The sequence below is a fragment of the Limulus polyphemus genome, unplaced genomic scaffold, assembly GCF_000517525.1.
Source record: "Limulus polyphemus unplaced genomic scaffold, Limulus_polyphemus-2.1.2 Scaffold4, whole genome shotgun sequence".
Classification (NCBI taxonomy): domain Eukaryota; kingdom Metazoa; phylum Arthropoda; class Merostomata; order Xiphosura; family Limulidae; genus Limulus; species Limulus polyphemus.
The window spans coordinates 1,388,073-1,405,466 of NW_013665614.1; the positions used below are offsets into that span (position 1 = coordinate 1,388,073).

General features: G+C 33.7%; 1 protein-coding gene across 4 annotated transcripts in view; it reads left to right on the forward strand.

Moving 5' to 3' along the window:
* Window positions 1-14,433, forward strand: part of LOC106470778 (microphthalmia-associated transcription factor-like) — an 84,227-nt gene extending 69,794 nt beyond the window's left edge. For 3 of the 4 annotated variants that reach the window (XM_022400914.1, XM_022400777.1, XM_022400868.1), the window contains exons 6-8: window positions 302-377; window positions 4,095-4,299; window positions 12,538-14,433. In XM_022400914.1, the coding sequence (XP_022256622.1) occupies window positions 302-377; window positions 4,095-4,299; window positions 12,538-12,951 (695 nt within the window). In that variant the 3' untranslated portion in view covers window positions 12,952-14,433. The remainder of the gene's footprint in view (window positions 1-301; window positions 378-4,094; window positions 4,300-12,537) is intronic. The other variant, XM_013931383.2, reaches the window with a different exon arrangement.
* The last annotated feature ends 2,961 nt before the right edge of the window (window positions 14,434-17,394 follow it).

The following is a 17,394-nucleotide window of genomic DNA, read 5'->3' on the forward strand; positions in this document are numbered from 1 at the left end:
CTATTTTGTAGATATGTAATTTTTATTAAATAAAACTTTCTAAGTAATATGCAATTTATGCAGTGGTGATACCACCTTGTGAAAAGATTTGATAAATGCTGCAATTTATTTCTTATGTGTCACTTGTCATACTTATGTAGTGGGACCATCATACATCTTGAAGTTTGAGTGTTGTAGCACTCAGAAATATGACAGTTACTTTATTCTATATTTCTTCTGTATGTTTGAAAAAAGAAAAATTTCTTAGTTGTTATTTCTCCTGCATGTTTTATATCCCTTGACAATATCTTTGGTTGAATAGTTGAAAGACGACGGAGGTTCAACATCAATGACCGGATCAAAGAGCTAGGAACTCTCCTACCTAAGAACAATGACCCGTGAGTAATCAATCTTGAGTTGAAAAGCTGATGGACAGTATTGAAACATAACAATTGCATTATCTTAATTTTAGTATTAAAAATTATTTTTAGCTTCAGTAATGACTAACATTGTATCTGGATAAAAGTATCATCCTCATAATGTCAGTTTACATTGAATCAAAGTGTTCTCAGGAAAATTTGACTTATATAGTTGCAGGGATGTCTCTGTTATACTAAGTATAAAACTTCTCACATGATTTTTGGGCTGTAAGAAAAATATATCTCCTGAAAACATTTTGTGAAGCTTGTAACCTTGTAGCAAAATACTGGAATGTAATTTTACTTTTTGCATGAGTTGTCAAGCTTATCTTAATTTGAGCACAATACCAAACATTTTTTGAAACTTTCTCATGGATATCTACATTTTTACATGATATATGTATTTAAACAACAAAAAAACAAACATGAAAATTGAGCTTAATTGAAGGATCATTAATCAGTGTCTGTCACTTTCTGAAAGTTTAAGCTATGTGTCCCCAGGCAGGCATATTAGAAGTGTCTGTTTATTTCTCATTGTCTTTGTGTAACAACACTCAATCACAGTTGAGAAAAAAAGGTACTTGGTTTGAACTAGCATTTTAAGAAAATGTGCTTATCACCTTCATTAGGTTAAACCATTTAAAAAATGATTGGTAACATGATTAAGTAGTCTTATTTTTTCACTTGCAAATGGATATGTTATGTCTTTTTCATGCTAACTTGCTCTCAAGGAGAGATCTTTAGGAGATAAGAAGCCCTAGTGTATGCACTTGCCTGTTCAATTTCATCTAATGTATGTTACACACATTTCTAGACCTACATCAAAGTAATCAGAACAATTGTTTATGTTCTTTGGAAAGCTAATAGTAAAAAAAGCAATAAAACTTAGAACCAAAGTTATCAATAGTAATTGTATTTTAGATACATTTCACTGAGTTATTTATATTCTGTTAGATAAGTTGTAAAATACATCAAGACAAAATGGAACCAAATCACAAAGTTTATAATGTTCATTCATAAATCTATAATTGTGTAGGTTTTATTTATTGTAGCTTCAACAATTGGTTGATTTCACATTAGTAATACAAAGGTTTATATGGTTTATTTCCTTGGACTTTAAGTCCATACATGTAATAATACCCTAATTTTGTGGTCTGAGTTGCTTCAATAATAGAATTTTGGCCTAAAATTGGGATTTAAGTATTAGTGAAATCCCATGCAGTAATGAAGGATTTAGATATTTATTTATTTAATGCAGTTTCATTATGTTGGTGCTCGACTTAAATTGTTATTGAGCAATTAAATTGATTGTTTTTAGCAAATTGCTCTGATGTATGTTTTTCTTTCTAGACTAGCCTGTAAGAAGATGGCATAAGCACATTATTTTTGGATAGAGTACAGATAGAGAAATATTCTATATATTTTTTTTTATCTGAGGAAGCCTTTCTAGTAAATAAATCAACAGACAGTTTGGCTTTTACCAGTTTTAAAATATATAACCAAAGAAAACAGACAAATGTTCTATTGTCACCTTGTAACTTGACACACTCAAATAAGAACAACATGGTGATTAAGAAAGTTGTGTGTGTGTGTACACATGTTAGTTGACTTTTATTTTGTATCTTTAGCTCCTTCAATGTTCTTTTATAAATGCAGAACTTTTCATGCAAATAAAGCAAAGCATGCTGTAATAAATGTCATGTTTATGCCAATGAAATTCCTGAAAAAAATATTGAAGAAAGCTTGAAATGTTGTTATTCATAAGGCAACAAACTACAATAGACCAAATCCGTACTCTGAAAACCATACTTACAAGGAAAGTTTGGTTTCTGTGTGTTTAAATTTGCAGTTGTTCTTGCTTACCATTAGCGATCTATAGATCAGTGGTTTGTTGTGACATCCAAATTTAAGTTTTTCCTAAGAATATATATATATATATATATCGAAAAATAACAGTTCCAACAAAAAAGAAGAAATTTCAATTTTCGGAAACACTTTGTAATCACCCTCGTAGTATGGTCTTCAGTAAAGTATTTTTGTTACTGATTTTTGTCTTGAAAATTATTTTAAGAGTTTATTTTTTTCTAATATATCAATTTATTATTTCTATATTTCTAGTAAAGGACTTGTGAAAAGTTAGAAAATGTTAAACATTTTTTGTAAACCAAACTAAATCCACTGAATAAGCTCTACTTAACAGAAATTAACAAACAACAACTAATTGGAGCTATAGCCTGATAACAATTTTTAAATATGTTAAAGTGGAATGAAAATAAAAGAGTCTACATTTTGACCAAATAACTGTAAAAACATAGCAAGTATCTCCTTAGAAACATTTTAACCTTTTTTAAATTTTAAGATAAAAGTATACATAATTGTGAAATTATATTTTGCCAAAAATAGTATGCTGTTGAAGTTACTAATGCACTTAGCAATATTTTAGATCACTAATATAGTGTATAAGTAATTAACAGTTTTCATTTATTATGAGTGTAATACAGGTGATACAAAAATTGTGTACCACCATGACTTTTCTAAATTCTGTCCTTACAGCTTCTTAGAATGTGCATTGTTGATCTCATTACACCATATCACATCAGAATCACCTCAATACATTCTTGCAAGGATAATGACATCCAGGGCTTCAGTGTAAAGCTATGAAGTGGAGCTCAGTTTCACAGCCCCTATTAGGCAGCGGGGGTCTGGAAGCTGCCAAAGTCTCTTATTTTAATTATTTGATGACATCACAATGTATGTTGACATAGAAAAGTAACTCAAATGAAGAAGAATGACATGTTGCAAAGTAGGCCTATAATAAAGTAGGCCTGCATAAACAATATGAATTGGTAAAATTGTGATAGTATTTCTTTAAATTTACATATGTCCTTGAACATTCAATAACAGCAATGTTTTCATAAAAATTTCTAAACAACAGAAGTATTTTTGCAACACTTTCTTACAACAGGAGCTGCTCTCCGGTTTGCTCTCCCTCAACTCAAGCTCTAATGACATCCCAACTAATTATTGTAACAAAAGTAAACACAAGTATATCTTAGAAAATCATGTTAAGGATAGGAATTACAAATACTTTGGTGCATGACTACCTTAGAAAGTCATGGTAAGGGTTGAATTCAAAAAAAGACCTTAGCGCATGATTGTCTTAAAAAGTCATGGTAAGAGTGGGATGACTTACAAAATACCTTGATGCATGACTGCCTTAGAAAGTCTTGGTAAAGGTGAGGATTAGAAATATGCCTTAACAGTGCATTTGTCTTGCATAATCCTATGTTATTATGACCAAAGTTTGAATAAACATCATATTGCGTACAGTTCACAATACTCAGTAAATCATGTTTTATATTTTGTAGTTCTTTTGTTTGTAAGTATCAATTTGGCAGTGTGCATTTTTATAGTATTTACATAGCACATTAATATCTCATTTCTGCCTTTCATTTGAATTAGCACTGTCCATTGAAATATTAAATTATGGTTATGTTTTAGTATTTATCACTTTGGAGAGATATTATTGTGTTCAAACTAATTAAAATTACCCCACCTTAATAAAATCAAAAGCTCTAATAGAACCATTGAAAACTGAGCTTGTTTTATTCAAACAGCCCAATTACTAAAAAATATAGTTATTTTGTTTTGTTGATCATGTTATTTGTACATCTTTGTTATGTTTTCACCTACTAGCACAATTGGACATCTTAAATCTAGAAAACTCTGTTGCAGCCATTTTGATCTGGTTCGTGACCTCCGACAAAATAAGGGCACAATTCTTAAGGCCTCAGTGGACTATGTGCGATGCTTGAAGAAAGAAGTCAGTAAAATACCTCGCATGGAAGAACGACAGAAACAGTTAGAGCACCAGAACAGAAAGTTACTTCTTAGGATTCAGGTTGGTTTCTTGAGGATAGATGTTTCTGTGGAAAATGAATTTTTAATTCTTTTTTTCTGTTTGTCTCAATTTAAATGTGTTTCCCAACTCTCAGAAGCTCATAGTCATTTAATTGCTATTTCTTTAAGTATTATGTGAGATGTTACATATTTCTGATAAGTTTACATGGAAGCACTAAAATAAGTTGTTGATTATAAAAAAGATGAGGCTTGCATCTTTGTAAAATATTATATGATATAGTTCGTAAAACAGAATTCAAGTGATTAACAGGTGATTTGGTAGGTATGCTACATCACCGCAAAGGTTAGTGTTAATATGAAAGCATGTAAGCTGATTTTGACAGAAGTAACTTGGGTTCTGCTTTCTGTTATGTTATTCTTACATTTTGAGACTCAGAAGTATTTGTCTCACTGCTGATCTTTTACCAACTGGCTATTATTTGAAGGTACAATACCTGATAGTACTAGTATGCAAAGGTTGCATCAAATGACATTTCATTAATAACATGGGTTCTTATGAGTTGACAATTTTGTGAAACTTTGTAAGGGGTACTATACATCAGTTTTTATATGTGTACATGTGTTAACAAACTTTATGTGACTTTTTTCGGTGGACCATAACCTTATTTTATGCTGTGTTCTACACAAAAATAGTTATATTGGTTAAGATAGGGACATACATTTGTAAGAGTTGCATTTTTATCTTTTATGGAGATGATAATAATTTTTCAGAGGTTTTGCAAGTCAATATGAATTTGGTTTTGAAATAAGGTAGATTAACTTCTGAAATATTGAAAGTCTTTCCTTGTTGAGTGTGAACTTATGCTGTCAATAAAGCACGTGACTAAAAATTTCCAAATTTCCTTTATGCATTGTACACTATGTGTCACTTATCCATAATTCTCCACTCTCCCACCATCCAGTGGATCTTGCATAAACTCTGCTTTCCTGCCATAAATTATATTTTCTTGTTGACAGTTATGCTGTTAACTTTTCTATGACATTCTTTCTGATGTAAAAGTTATTTCTGCCACTATTTGAATTTTCATAACTTCCTGTACTTTACAGGATAAAATTGTAGCTGTAATGTCAGCTCTGATGATTCAGTGTATTAGTTTTATTGTATACTGATATTACTGGTGGGTATAATTATTGTATGGATGCTTAGTTTGTGTAACACATTCCATTTTCTTTTGCTTTTGTTGAAGGTTGTTCTTTTACTCTGGCCTAATTGCTTTCAGAGTTTGCAGAGCTAGATTTGTTTGCTACGGTGGTAGCCATAATCCTGATGACACTTCTGCTGTTGTCATTTCTGTTTCTCTCTTCATGTGCCTTCATTTTTGGTCTGGATTTGGCATTCTATGTCTTCATACATGTAGTCAAACCATTAGGTTGTCTTCTGCACATAGTATTTATTGCCATTATTACATGGATGATAAGAGGATGCTCACTCAGTGATTGCTTCACACTAAATTGGTTTCTCATCTTTTCTAGGATGGATTGCTCATTAGTCCAAGTCTCATCTTGTGCCTACTCAATGTCTAATTTATCTGAGATTTTGTATTAATACTCTCCCAAGAACTTTACCCGTCTCCTTTGACCAAATATATCCTTTCTTATTCTGTTAGAGGTTTAGGCTGTTCCACATGAATGTCAGGAGTTTTTGCCCTTTTATCGCTACTCGCAGACACTTCGATTGTGGTGACATATATATCAACAGACAGAATGAAACTCAATCTCACACCATTTGTTTGCTGTAGTTTATTTCTTTTGGATACATTCACATAATGTATTTCTCCAAGATGGTATTTCATTGGTTTGGTTATGCCAATCCTTTAGTTATCCTTTGCTTGATGCATTTGTTACAGTAACGCATCATCTTCAGATTCTATACTGGTTTCCAGTTTCAGGTCCAGTGGATATTTCAAACCGATCTTGAGATTTTTTTTTTTCTCTGTACCTCTTCTGTTTTTTTCTTCTTCTGAAGTATTGCACAAGATCAGTTGGTACCATTGTCTAGTTCTTGTTGCACCTTACTGGCCTGCTCCACCATGGTTTCCACTTCTTTCACCTATCTCAGAGGGATTTTATTCTATTATTTTTTAGTACATCTTTCACAACAGTGTTTGCCATCTACATTTCACAGCTAGCTGTTATGCAGTCCTTTGTTTGTGAAGCTGGTTCCTTTTCTTGGGTAGTTTGAATGTTTTCATGATCTTACAGATGTTTTCCCTTGGCAGTAGACCAACTTCATTGGGCTATCTTTCAGAATTTCTGCATGTGGAATTAGGTTTCTCCAACTCGTTAACAGCTTGATTTTTTCTGTACTTCTTTCATGATCAGTCCTTATCTGCTTCTATTGCAGGCTAAAGAGCTGCACTTTCAGCCACTTTCAGTTGCCACAGAAGTCACATGCCATTTTCAACCCAATTGTTTTTCATTTTTGTATTTTTTACATTGTCCTCAGTGGGATTTAACTCTGTCTTCTACATTCAAACCATATGCTACTTATTTACTCTACCATCTTTGAAGATGTATTTTCCTTTTAACTCCAGGGAGGAGATGTTCAGACTTTTTTTGCCATTGATGTTTCTCGTACTCTTTTTCTTTTTTCCAAGAAGACTGTGTACTTATATCTTGATAGAGTCTTCTTACCAGAGAATTGGGCTGCAAGAGATGGTCACTGCTGTTTCTCTCCTATTGTGTTACCCATTCTGACTGACCATGATTTTACTTCTGATGGATGTGTTCTATGTCTGATCAGGGATGTTTGTTCCAATTTTTCAAGGAAACCAGCATTGATTGTGATTATCTTATATGATTCTCATTCCACGGATCTTGCGCCATCCATATTCATGAATGATTTGTGCAACTGATCTATCGTGTTTATCATGATGTTCCTGACAACTTTAAGTGTGAATTTCAGCTTACATCTCATTACATTCACCATTTAGTGATGCTTTTGGCCTTCTGTTCTCTGTACCCTTTCTTTAGTTACATCTCAGAGGTGGCCATATATTTTGCTATTTTACCCTCATCACATCATGCATCTTCAGTTTAAAGATCTTGTTTACTGCCTGTGGTTATTCTTTATGCTCAATACAATCTTTTTGTTGTGAATTGTTGTATATCCTGCCCAACGGACCTTGTTAATTATGCAGAGTGTCTGGAATTGTGAATTATTTTGACTTTGAAACAAGAAAGCTACTGTAATTAAGCATATTCTTTTCTTATGTATTAAGAATCTGTATTTATATCAGTTCATCCTGTTAGGACTCTTGCAGTTCTTTAACCTCTGTATTTATCCTAGGCAACCTAAGTATTTATATATTGCTCAACACTCCTATTCAAAAATCTAGGCATGTCTGAGATTGAGAAATTATTTGGTTTATGTATTGTATATATCAAATATATATATATATATATATAAAATAAACCATGGTCTCTCCTTCAGTGAGACTCAGAGTATGGATTTATCTAGTGGGGACTTTTGCATGTCGCACCTATCTATTCATTTGTCGTTGACAAAATTTCATCACTTATACTGATGCTCTGTGAGAAGGTGTTGTCTTTTGGAAGTGGACAGAGGGTGCCATCTGTGGGTACCTTTCCTACCTGCACATGCATTTCCTTGTGTGCAATTAGAGATATTAGAAAAATTATCACTATATGTCTCAATTCCAATCAAGATGAGGATCATGTATGTTTTTTTATTCTGTTTTCTTTCTTTCTTTGTTTTGATATTCCCTTTGCAGTGTCTTCATGCTTTTGAGCCGATCCTTGAGGGCATCTTGGGTCTTTATTCGATTTTCCATGAGTGCCCACTAATTTGGCCAACCATTTTTGATATGGATTAAAAGGAGCTATTACCTCAGGAGTATGTTTTTTCATAATACATGTCTGGACTGCTCTCCTGTGGACCTTCCACTGCAGGAACAGCTAATTCCAACACCTATGTAATATTTTTGGCTCTACAAGTTCAATACACTATTACCATTCACAAAAAACAATCCCTTTGCTTAAGTTAGAGGGCATCATGAGTAAAGAGTTACCCTTCTGAGAAGAATGCCTTCTTTCTGAGTGCCCTTAGGTGCAGTCTTATTATAAGGCTGGTCCACCCCACTCATTTTCCTTTGAATCCAATTCTGGTTCTGGATTCTGCTCAGACTTTGCTTGGCTACATTTTCTTCTAGTCTAGATTATTATCTTCCATCCATGTATCTTGCTGTTTTATATTTTCAATTTCTTTTCATGTTTGTTGATTCCTACCTCCTTATAGAATGTGGTATTTTGGCTTTCAGTCTACCTGTTTTGAATGTTACATTTTTATATTTCAAATGAATGTTAAATTATTATTTACCTCTGAAGTACCTTCGCTCCCATTTCCATAGCCAAAATTTTATCATAACTGCAACTTTCAAAAAATATATATTATTGTTGGAAAACAGATCTTTGGTAAGATTCCTGATACTCGTGTAGATGGTGGTAGAGTGGAAAGTTATAGGTAAGTGACACATGAGTTAAAACTTAGTATGGAAAGGCTTTTAGTACTCCAGTGCTTGTTGAAAATTTAGTTTAATTCTAAGTATGTAAAATGTAAAAATAAACAAAGCCATATATAAGAATATGAGTTAAAATAGCTCCCATTTTATATATTGAAAAAAATTATAGATAATCTTTCATAACATAAATTTGTTCATTTGAATGTAAGCAATTTTGTATTGCAAAAATTCATTTGAAAAAAAAACTAATTTCAGTGCAAGAAATATTTGACAAATTTGGTGATTAACAACAGATTAAGAAACATAGCTTAAAATGTCAAGACAAACCACTAAAACTGCCAGAGTAATATGCTGATATACTTTTTTTTTCAAAATGATATATAATAAAATGCTCTTAAATATAAATGTATCACAAAATCTGTCTTTGTAAAAACAGGAACATCAACATGTATACTTTTTAAAGTGATTTTTATTGTGAAACATTTCTGTTAAGTCACTGAATGTGTCATCATTGGGCTTTCTTCTTGCCCTAGATGTATCCAAAACAGCTCTAGAAATACAGATGTTTTATATCTACACTTGATTGACACTTAAGATTGCTTTCAACAAAATTTAGAATAAAACTGATATAACAATAACAGTTTTCAAACATAGACTGGTTTTATAGAAAGTTTACTACTGTAGTCAGAATGAGAAGCACCATATGTAGCACAAGAAATGCTAAAGAATAGACTAGATCAAACTAAAATATTAAATTTTTTGCAAAAAAAATAATTTGTTTAGATTTAGAAGATAAAAAGTTTTTAAAATTTCTTGTTTGTGCACACCCAAGTACCACATTTTTATGCAGAATTTGATTCTTAATCTTCATTGTTTATCAATTGAATGATATCATTAGGCATTTGTGAAAACTTATATTATTTTATATTATTTGAAAATCATGCATAAAAATGAAGTTGTTTGAAAAAATTAACATAACTTGAAACAAATATATATATATATATATGCTTTAACTGGAAGACAAGTGTGACAGTATTGTTTCCTGAAATAAAATTTCCGATAATATATCTTACTTCACCTCACAAAATAGCTTTTCTTGACCAGCACTACCCTCTGTTGGTGCAAATGCTCAATGCATACCACTAGCCTTTCACCAACCGCTTCTGGATATCCATGTGCAAATGATCATGCAATAGCTCTCCACCAATAGGAATGTGACACCACTGCTATCATAACCAGCACCCTCTTCACATCTGACATCGTTAATCACTTCTCGATTGGCAGTAGTACTGTACAGATGTACTGGTTTTTCCTCATTTATTTGTCTACATTTTTTATTATATTATTGACGTTTTTTTTAACTATTTATTTAAATTTTTGCATTTTGATATTGTGAAAAGTTTATTTTTTTTCAAACGTTTTTTTACTTTTTCAGGGGCCTTTTTTGCTAGTGGCCAGGTATACTTTTTTTCACACTGTCCATCTTGTGACCATGTTTGTTGTTAATTATGTTGTAGCCCTTCCTACTATGGACATGATGTACAATTCCAGATACTGCCAAACTTTGGTTGTGTATCTCCGTTTTATTGTTATGTTTGACTAAACTATTACATTGCAGTTTTGGGTTATGCACACCATAGAGATGGGGTGTTCCATAGGACTACTAGTAGTTTTTTGCTTCATAAATATATTTGTCCTAGACCATACATTCATGGACTAACATGAGTAAAGCAGACAGAGATTGCTGTCCATTTCTGATGCTCCATGGCGTTGAGACTCTTTTTCTACCACGGACCTACCTGATGTACAATTCCAGATGATGCCAGGTTTTGATTTATCGGCTCCATCGACGTGGTACCTTTATTTTTTAAAATAGGGTTTTGGGGTTACTCATTACACTGTCTCCAGCGATGCAGTCCTCTGGACTCTCCAACATGTTTTTTTCTCCCTTTCTTCTAGTGGAGTATGGGAGTCCTTACCACTTACCAGTTCCTAGCTGCTGATGGGGTGGACCATAAAGGCCTGTCCTCCTGAGTGATAAATCATACCACTCAGTTGAGAGTAGAGTGGTGGCATGCTGCAGATGCCACCAGGTTTCGGTTGTAGCACAGTGCCATATTCCTGTCTATATATCTGATCAATTGTTTTTTTCATACAGTGGCATTTCTCTTTCCTACCATCCTCCAGCTGTATGTTCCTGGTGGGTCTGGTTTTGGTTGGAGATGCCCTGGTCATGATTAGTATTATATGTAAGTGGTGTGATGTCCTTCCTACTGTGGGCCAGATGTACAATTTCAGATGCTGGCAGGTTTTGGTTGAAGCCCTCTGCCCTGTCACAAACATTTATCTCTCTATTATTGCAGAATGAGAGATTCTTCCTCCTTACCATCCTCCAGATGTGCATTTTTGGTGGGTCTGGTGTTGGTTGGAGATAATCCAGCTAAGTAAGTCCTCGTATATGTGCTGGCTGGTATCCCTCCTTCTACTGCAGATTGTATGATAAATGCCCACTGCTGTCAGGTTTTGGACTGGAGATGCACCATAGGTGATATATGGTGTAGGTCTTCTGACCAATCTCGAAGTGATTAACGAGTGTAGATGTGAAAAGGGCGCTGGTTACAATAGGAATGGGGTCGTGCTCCAATTGGGGGAGAGCTGCTACCATCTCTTCCTACCATCTGTTAGATGTTGGTTCCAGCAGATCTGGTGTTGTTGTAGCTGAATGCAGCACATATTTTCTTGGTTGTGTATGGCCAGATTCCACCTCCTACCACAAACTGGAAGTAGCATACCCATTGTCATCAGAATTAGGACCATAAATGTCATCCTGTTGGGGCTTTCCACCTTCCTACCATTTGCTGGATGTCAGCTCCCAGTAGATCTGGTATTAGTTGTGTTGGAAATGTGCACAAGTGGAGATGGATTTTGGTACAAAAGCTCATCCTCCCTACTGATTCCCATTTTGAGGTGAAGAGGTAGGTGACCTTCTGCATGGTGTTGGATGAAGTTGAACTACCACTATAGTCTGTCACACCCTAGCCACTCAACACCCAGGAGTCCCATTCATCAGTGATACATGTTTTGGGGTTCCTTCTTATTTTTCTGTCACTTATGTTTGCGACAAAGTTATAAAAGAGCAAAAAGTATACCTAGATCAGATGTAATGTAGTTTCTCGCTCAGATGTGATGTTTTCTCTTTTAATTCCACACCTCCTGGTTTCTCTTGGGCACATTCTAAATTGAGATCATTTTTTTTATCCTCCCTCCACCAGTTAAATGTGGGATTCTAGCTATTTGTGAGCGGAGGTAAAATATCATACCAGAAGTTAGCATCTTCCTACGCTGAAAATGTATTTCCAATAGACACATACCTCATCTCACATTTCCCACCCAGCTTCCCCGCTTCCACTGATATATGGTGTAGGTCTTCTGACCAGTCTCGAAGTGATTAACGAGTTCAGGTGTGAAAAGGGTGCTGGTTACGATAGAAGTTGGATCATGCTGTATGTGGATATGCAGAAGTTGGAGGTGGAAGGCTAGTGGTATGCATTGAAAATTGGTGACAGTAGAGGGCAGTGCTAGTTCAGAAAAGCTATTTTGTGAGAGGAGGTAAGTACCTATCAGAAATACATTTTCAGTGCAGGAAAATGCTAACTTTTGGACATTGTTTATATTGTTGTGCTCATTTACAGTCATTAAGTTTTCCAGATCTCATTTGTTTGTTCTTTACTCCAAAGGAATTGAAGATCCAGCTTCGTTCTCATGGCATTCAAGTTACAGATACCGTTTGGCAGTCATCACAAGAAACTGATCTCAACTCCCTCATTAAGCAAGAGCCTATCCCACCAAATATGCTTTTGAACAATCCTGGTACAAGCAACACTTATATTAATGGAAACATGCATGTATCCACAATAGACTTGGACTTGTTAGGACTGAATGTAAATCAGGAACCACATGTAAGTCCTGCTCCCAGCCCCAGTTCTGGGCTGAGCTCAGCCCACAGTGCAAGCCCTAGTAATCCTCTTGGACATTATAATGACATGATGATGGATGATCATATGCTTCCTGTGAATGATGATCCTTTTCTGTCTTCTCACCATGTGGGAGAAGAAGCTCTTTCCACTGATCACATGGAGTTTCTTCAGTAGAATCTTAAAGTTTGACTGCAAAGCATAATCCTTGCTTTATTTGTGACATAAATCATGACCTGGAATTCATACTATGTCTTTAGTAACTTTCTCTCTTTGTGACCAGAAGCTTCATATGCCACTGGTTTATCATGTTTCATTTATCATTTAACTTTTTAATGCCAAAGTTGACTGGGCATTAGTAGTCAAGTGTGCATCTTCTCTGCTTTTGTTTTTAGTTTATGGTGGCGAGTAAAGTGAACAGGTTAAAATAAGTAACCTAACCTGTATTCTATAAAACTATTGACAGCTTCTAACATACTACTAATATACTAATCTTGAGGTCTGAGGACATTTCAGAGCTTAGTGGTCTGACTAAGAAGAGATATGAATGAATCTTCTTTTTTCCTTGAAGCAATATTAGAAAAGAGGACAGAGGTAAAGATATGGCAAAAATTTGAACATTTAGATAACTAAGCTGATATTCAAGATGTCATGAACTGTTTATTCTAGAAGACAAGATATATATATAAAATTGATAACTGATTCTGAAGCTGTCCATTGCCTTACACTATTTGTACAAGTTTCTCTTAGGAATATTTCCACTTGTATCACATAGTTATTTTATGTATATATATGTATGTGTGTGTGTGTGTGTGTGTGTGTGTGTATTTTAAAGCATTTCTAGCCAGAGATTTTAAGAGAATCTATGCAGTCGCTTATCTAAATATAACACACATACACAAAGATATGTATGTTGAAGATATTGTTGTCTGCACTGTAAAGGTAATTGACTCTCTCATGCAAGAAGGTATTCTTTTGTATCTGATTTTGACATTGTTTTTTACATCAGTTATCTTCATGTTAGCAGTCAACTTGTTTCTAAGTTATGTAAGGAGACTGAAGGATATTATAGGATAATTCAGCATGAGTTGTTGCATCATGTTAATCTCTCTTATTACTTTCTATAAAAAAAATTCTTTATGAGTGAAGATTTGTGACTTATTCATTTTTTTATGCATGTACATGGTCCAACTATTCTTGTATCTATGTAAGCATAATGTGTTTTTTATGAAGTAGTTTAATGGAAAGTAACTATGAATTTTGTTTTTTTCTCATAATTTTCCAAAAATGGAAAAATTACAATTCACTGTTCAGATTTTGCAACTCACTTTCCTGTCAAAATGCTAAGGAAGATGATTAATAGCTTATTTATATAAACCTCAAAATAAAAAACAATGTGTTGTTACCTCTTTCATATCACATAAAATAAATATGTTTCTAAAATAGTTTCATTATGTTATGGATACACTTGCTAGCACACGTAGCAATGATATGAATGTGAGTGGACCAACTGACTCAGATTTAAAGTTGATCTTGCAGTTCTTTAGGACTTCCAAAAATCAAGTCTGTGGCTAAGTGATTTTTGAGTCTGGTTGCTTGTAGTGTGTCTTATATATGAATCGTAAAAATTCTGAATACAAATAAACGTTATGACATTTACTACTTTTGTATGAAATTTGTATGTGGAGAAGGTGAATGTGACTTATGAGAAGTCGTGAATTATTCAGCTTCCTCAAAACCAGTCACTTTTGACTTTCTAGCCATAACCCCTGGAGGGTGTTTTAATTCATTATATACAAATACTTTATTATTGCAATCTAATAGGTATTGTTTTTCATCATTTGACCACTGATGGACCAAGTTATCACTGCTCACTCTTTTGTGATATGATTTTCTGATTTAGAATCATATCTGTGTACATAGGATATTGCATAATTGTGTTTATGCATTTTTTGAACTTTACACATAACATGATTATTTTTCTACTTTAAAAAGATACCTTTGACTTTACAAGACATGTACATATCCAGTTAAACATTATTTGAAGTTGCGAGGAGAAGCTGATAGATAATAATAATATTGTGTTAAAACTACCAGTTTGGAGTGTGTTTTTTTTTTGTTTGTTAGGAAAAAAATGTTTCATGTTAAGGTATTGTCACTTGGATAAGGGAATTGCAAAAACGTGACAAACTATAAAAAATAAAGTTAGCATAGACTAAAGTAGAATATAGGATGAAACATAACTTTAAACTAAAATATTTGTGGATATTTCACTCTTGATTTCACAGTGTAGTTCATAGGTGTTGTAAGAAAAGATAATAGTTCTGTTGTTTATTTGTTGTAAGACATTGTCAGTGAGGTCTTTTGTTCAATGCCCCTCATTTTGTTCAAATTACATGGAATGTTAATGATGCTAGCAGATATTGATTCTGGATTCTTACCAAATGAATCAATGATAGTGTTCTTTGTGTAATATCATGCTTCACACAATTAGAATTTTTAAAGTGTTATTCTGGAGCATCATGAAGTGATAATTTTTATTGCTTTGGAAGTAGTTTCTTTTTTTTTATTAATATCCTAAGTTATAATCTTGGTTCTATCAAAATTAAGAATGAAATCAGTTAAAATATACATGTATGTTAAGTTAACCTGAAAATTTCTGAATGAAACTCAATGATTTTCCATTACCTGTTCTTTTTTTTATATTGCTATATTTCTTGAGCTGGAATGGTCTTATAGTTAGCATGCTTAGACTGTGAACTTCAAGGTTTTTTTTTTTTACCTGGTGCCACAAAAAACACATTCCACATTGGGGCTGTTGGTGCACTTTAAGAATGATGGTCAGATCCCACTATTTTACCAGACAAGAGTTGGGATTGACTAGTTTCCTTCTCTCTAGTCTGTTAGTTAGAAATTAAGGAGGGCTATGTGCAAATAGCCCTCATGTAGCTTTGTGTAAAATTCTGAAACAAACTCAGAAGCATGACATCTTAAGTACAAATTAGTCATAAAATGACAGTATTTTGTTGAGTGTATTCTTAAGTGGCTACAGAGTAGTTAGTAAAGATGCAAAACCAATACTGCCACCCTTGCAATTGAATGTCAAAGGGAGAAATAATATATTATAAAGTTAAAAACGAAAGAAAAATCTGGACTCTTTTATTTCTATTTTTTTTATATACAAAAAAAGTTATGTGCATGCACGTATATGTGTGGGTAAGTTCATAACAGTACATCTTAAAGATTTTTAACATTTCAGTTGTACAGTAGAATCTCTAGAAGTATATTGTAATAGTTTGACCATGGTATAATTGTTGTTTACGTATACCACGTGGCCTACATATATGTGTTATCACAACGCCCAAGGCTTTTCATACAGTGACATTTTAATAAGTTAAATAATACAGTTTTAAACAAAGGTTGTAGCACATTTTGTATTGCATTCCAATGATATTTGACAATCTTTCAACCCCCCTAAATAACGTTGTTTTTAAATGACTTTATAAAAGTCAGAACAGCAAGTTGTACATTCTAAGAAGTCCATATTTTGTTTATAGTATAAAGTTTATTTTCATCACATTTAAATATGATAGATATTATTATGTTAAAAAATATAATAACAGACATTCAAAGTCATGATTTTGTTGTTTTATTTTTTAAATGGGTTTGTTGTTTTAAAGTTAGAGTATGTTACGTGATGTTGACGACGAAACAATAGATTAATCATAAAACAATGTGTTTCGTCGTAGTTGATGTGACTTTTACCATGTTGTTTTTGTTGGGTTTTTTTCCCTCAGGAAAAAAATAAAATAAAATACTTTGAAAGTTTATTATGTGTATTTTGTTTAAATTTCGATTTTTATTCTAATAATATAGGTTGTTGCCTAAAATTATTCATGGAATTGTAAACAAACACTAACATTAATAATATATGCAAGGTAATTATAAATCTGGAATAACGAGGAACCGAAATCTGGAGTTAAGGGTGATTTTTGAAATATCATTGAACTTGGAACCTAAGATACGTCCACAAAACTGACAGACCATTATAAGTGATGTCAACAAACGATAATATATTACATTAATAACAAACGTCGGGCGTTCTCTTGTGATTCATGGTTTACTTTCTGTTACCTCAGATTAACTGACATGTTACAAATACGAAATGCACACGTCTCACAAAATTATGAGGCCTGGCATGGCCAGGTGGATAGGTCTCTCGACTCTCAAATTGCGGGTCGCGGGTTCGAATCCCCTCCCACCAAACATGCTCGCCCTTTCAACTGTGATGGCGTTATAATGTGACGGTCAATCCCACTATTCGTTGGTAAAAAGAGTAGCCCAAGGGTTGGCGGTGAGTAGTGATGACTAACTGCCTTCCATCTAGTCTTTTATTGCTCAATTAGGGACGGCTAGCGCAAACAGCCCTCCAATAGCTTTGCGCGAAATTCAAACCAAACCAAACCTGTTGCCGCAAAAACGCATACTGATCTTTGGGGCCGTGGGTGCGTTATAAGAATGATTATTGGGTCTGGTAAGAGTCTGCCATGAATGTTGTTTACTAACTGCCTTCTCTTTAGTCTATCAGTTCAAAAGTAGAGGCGTATAGCGCAGATAACC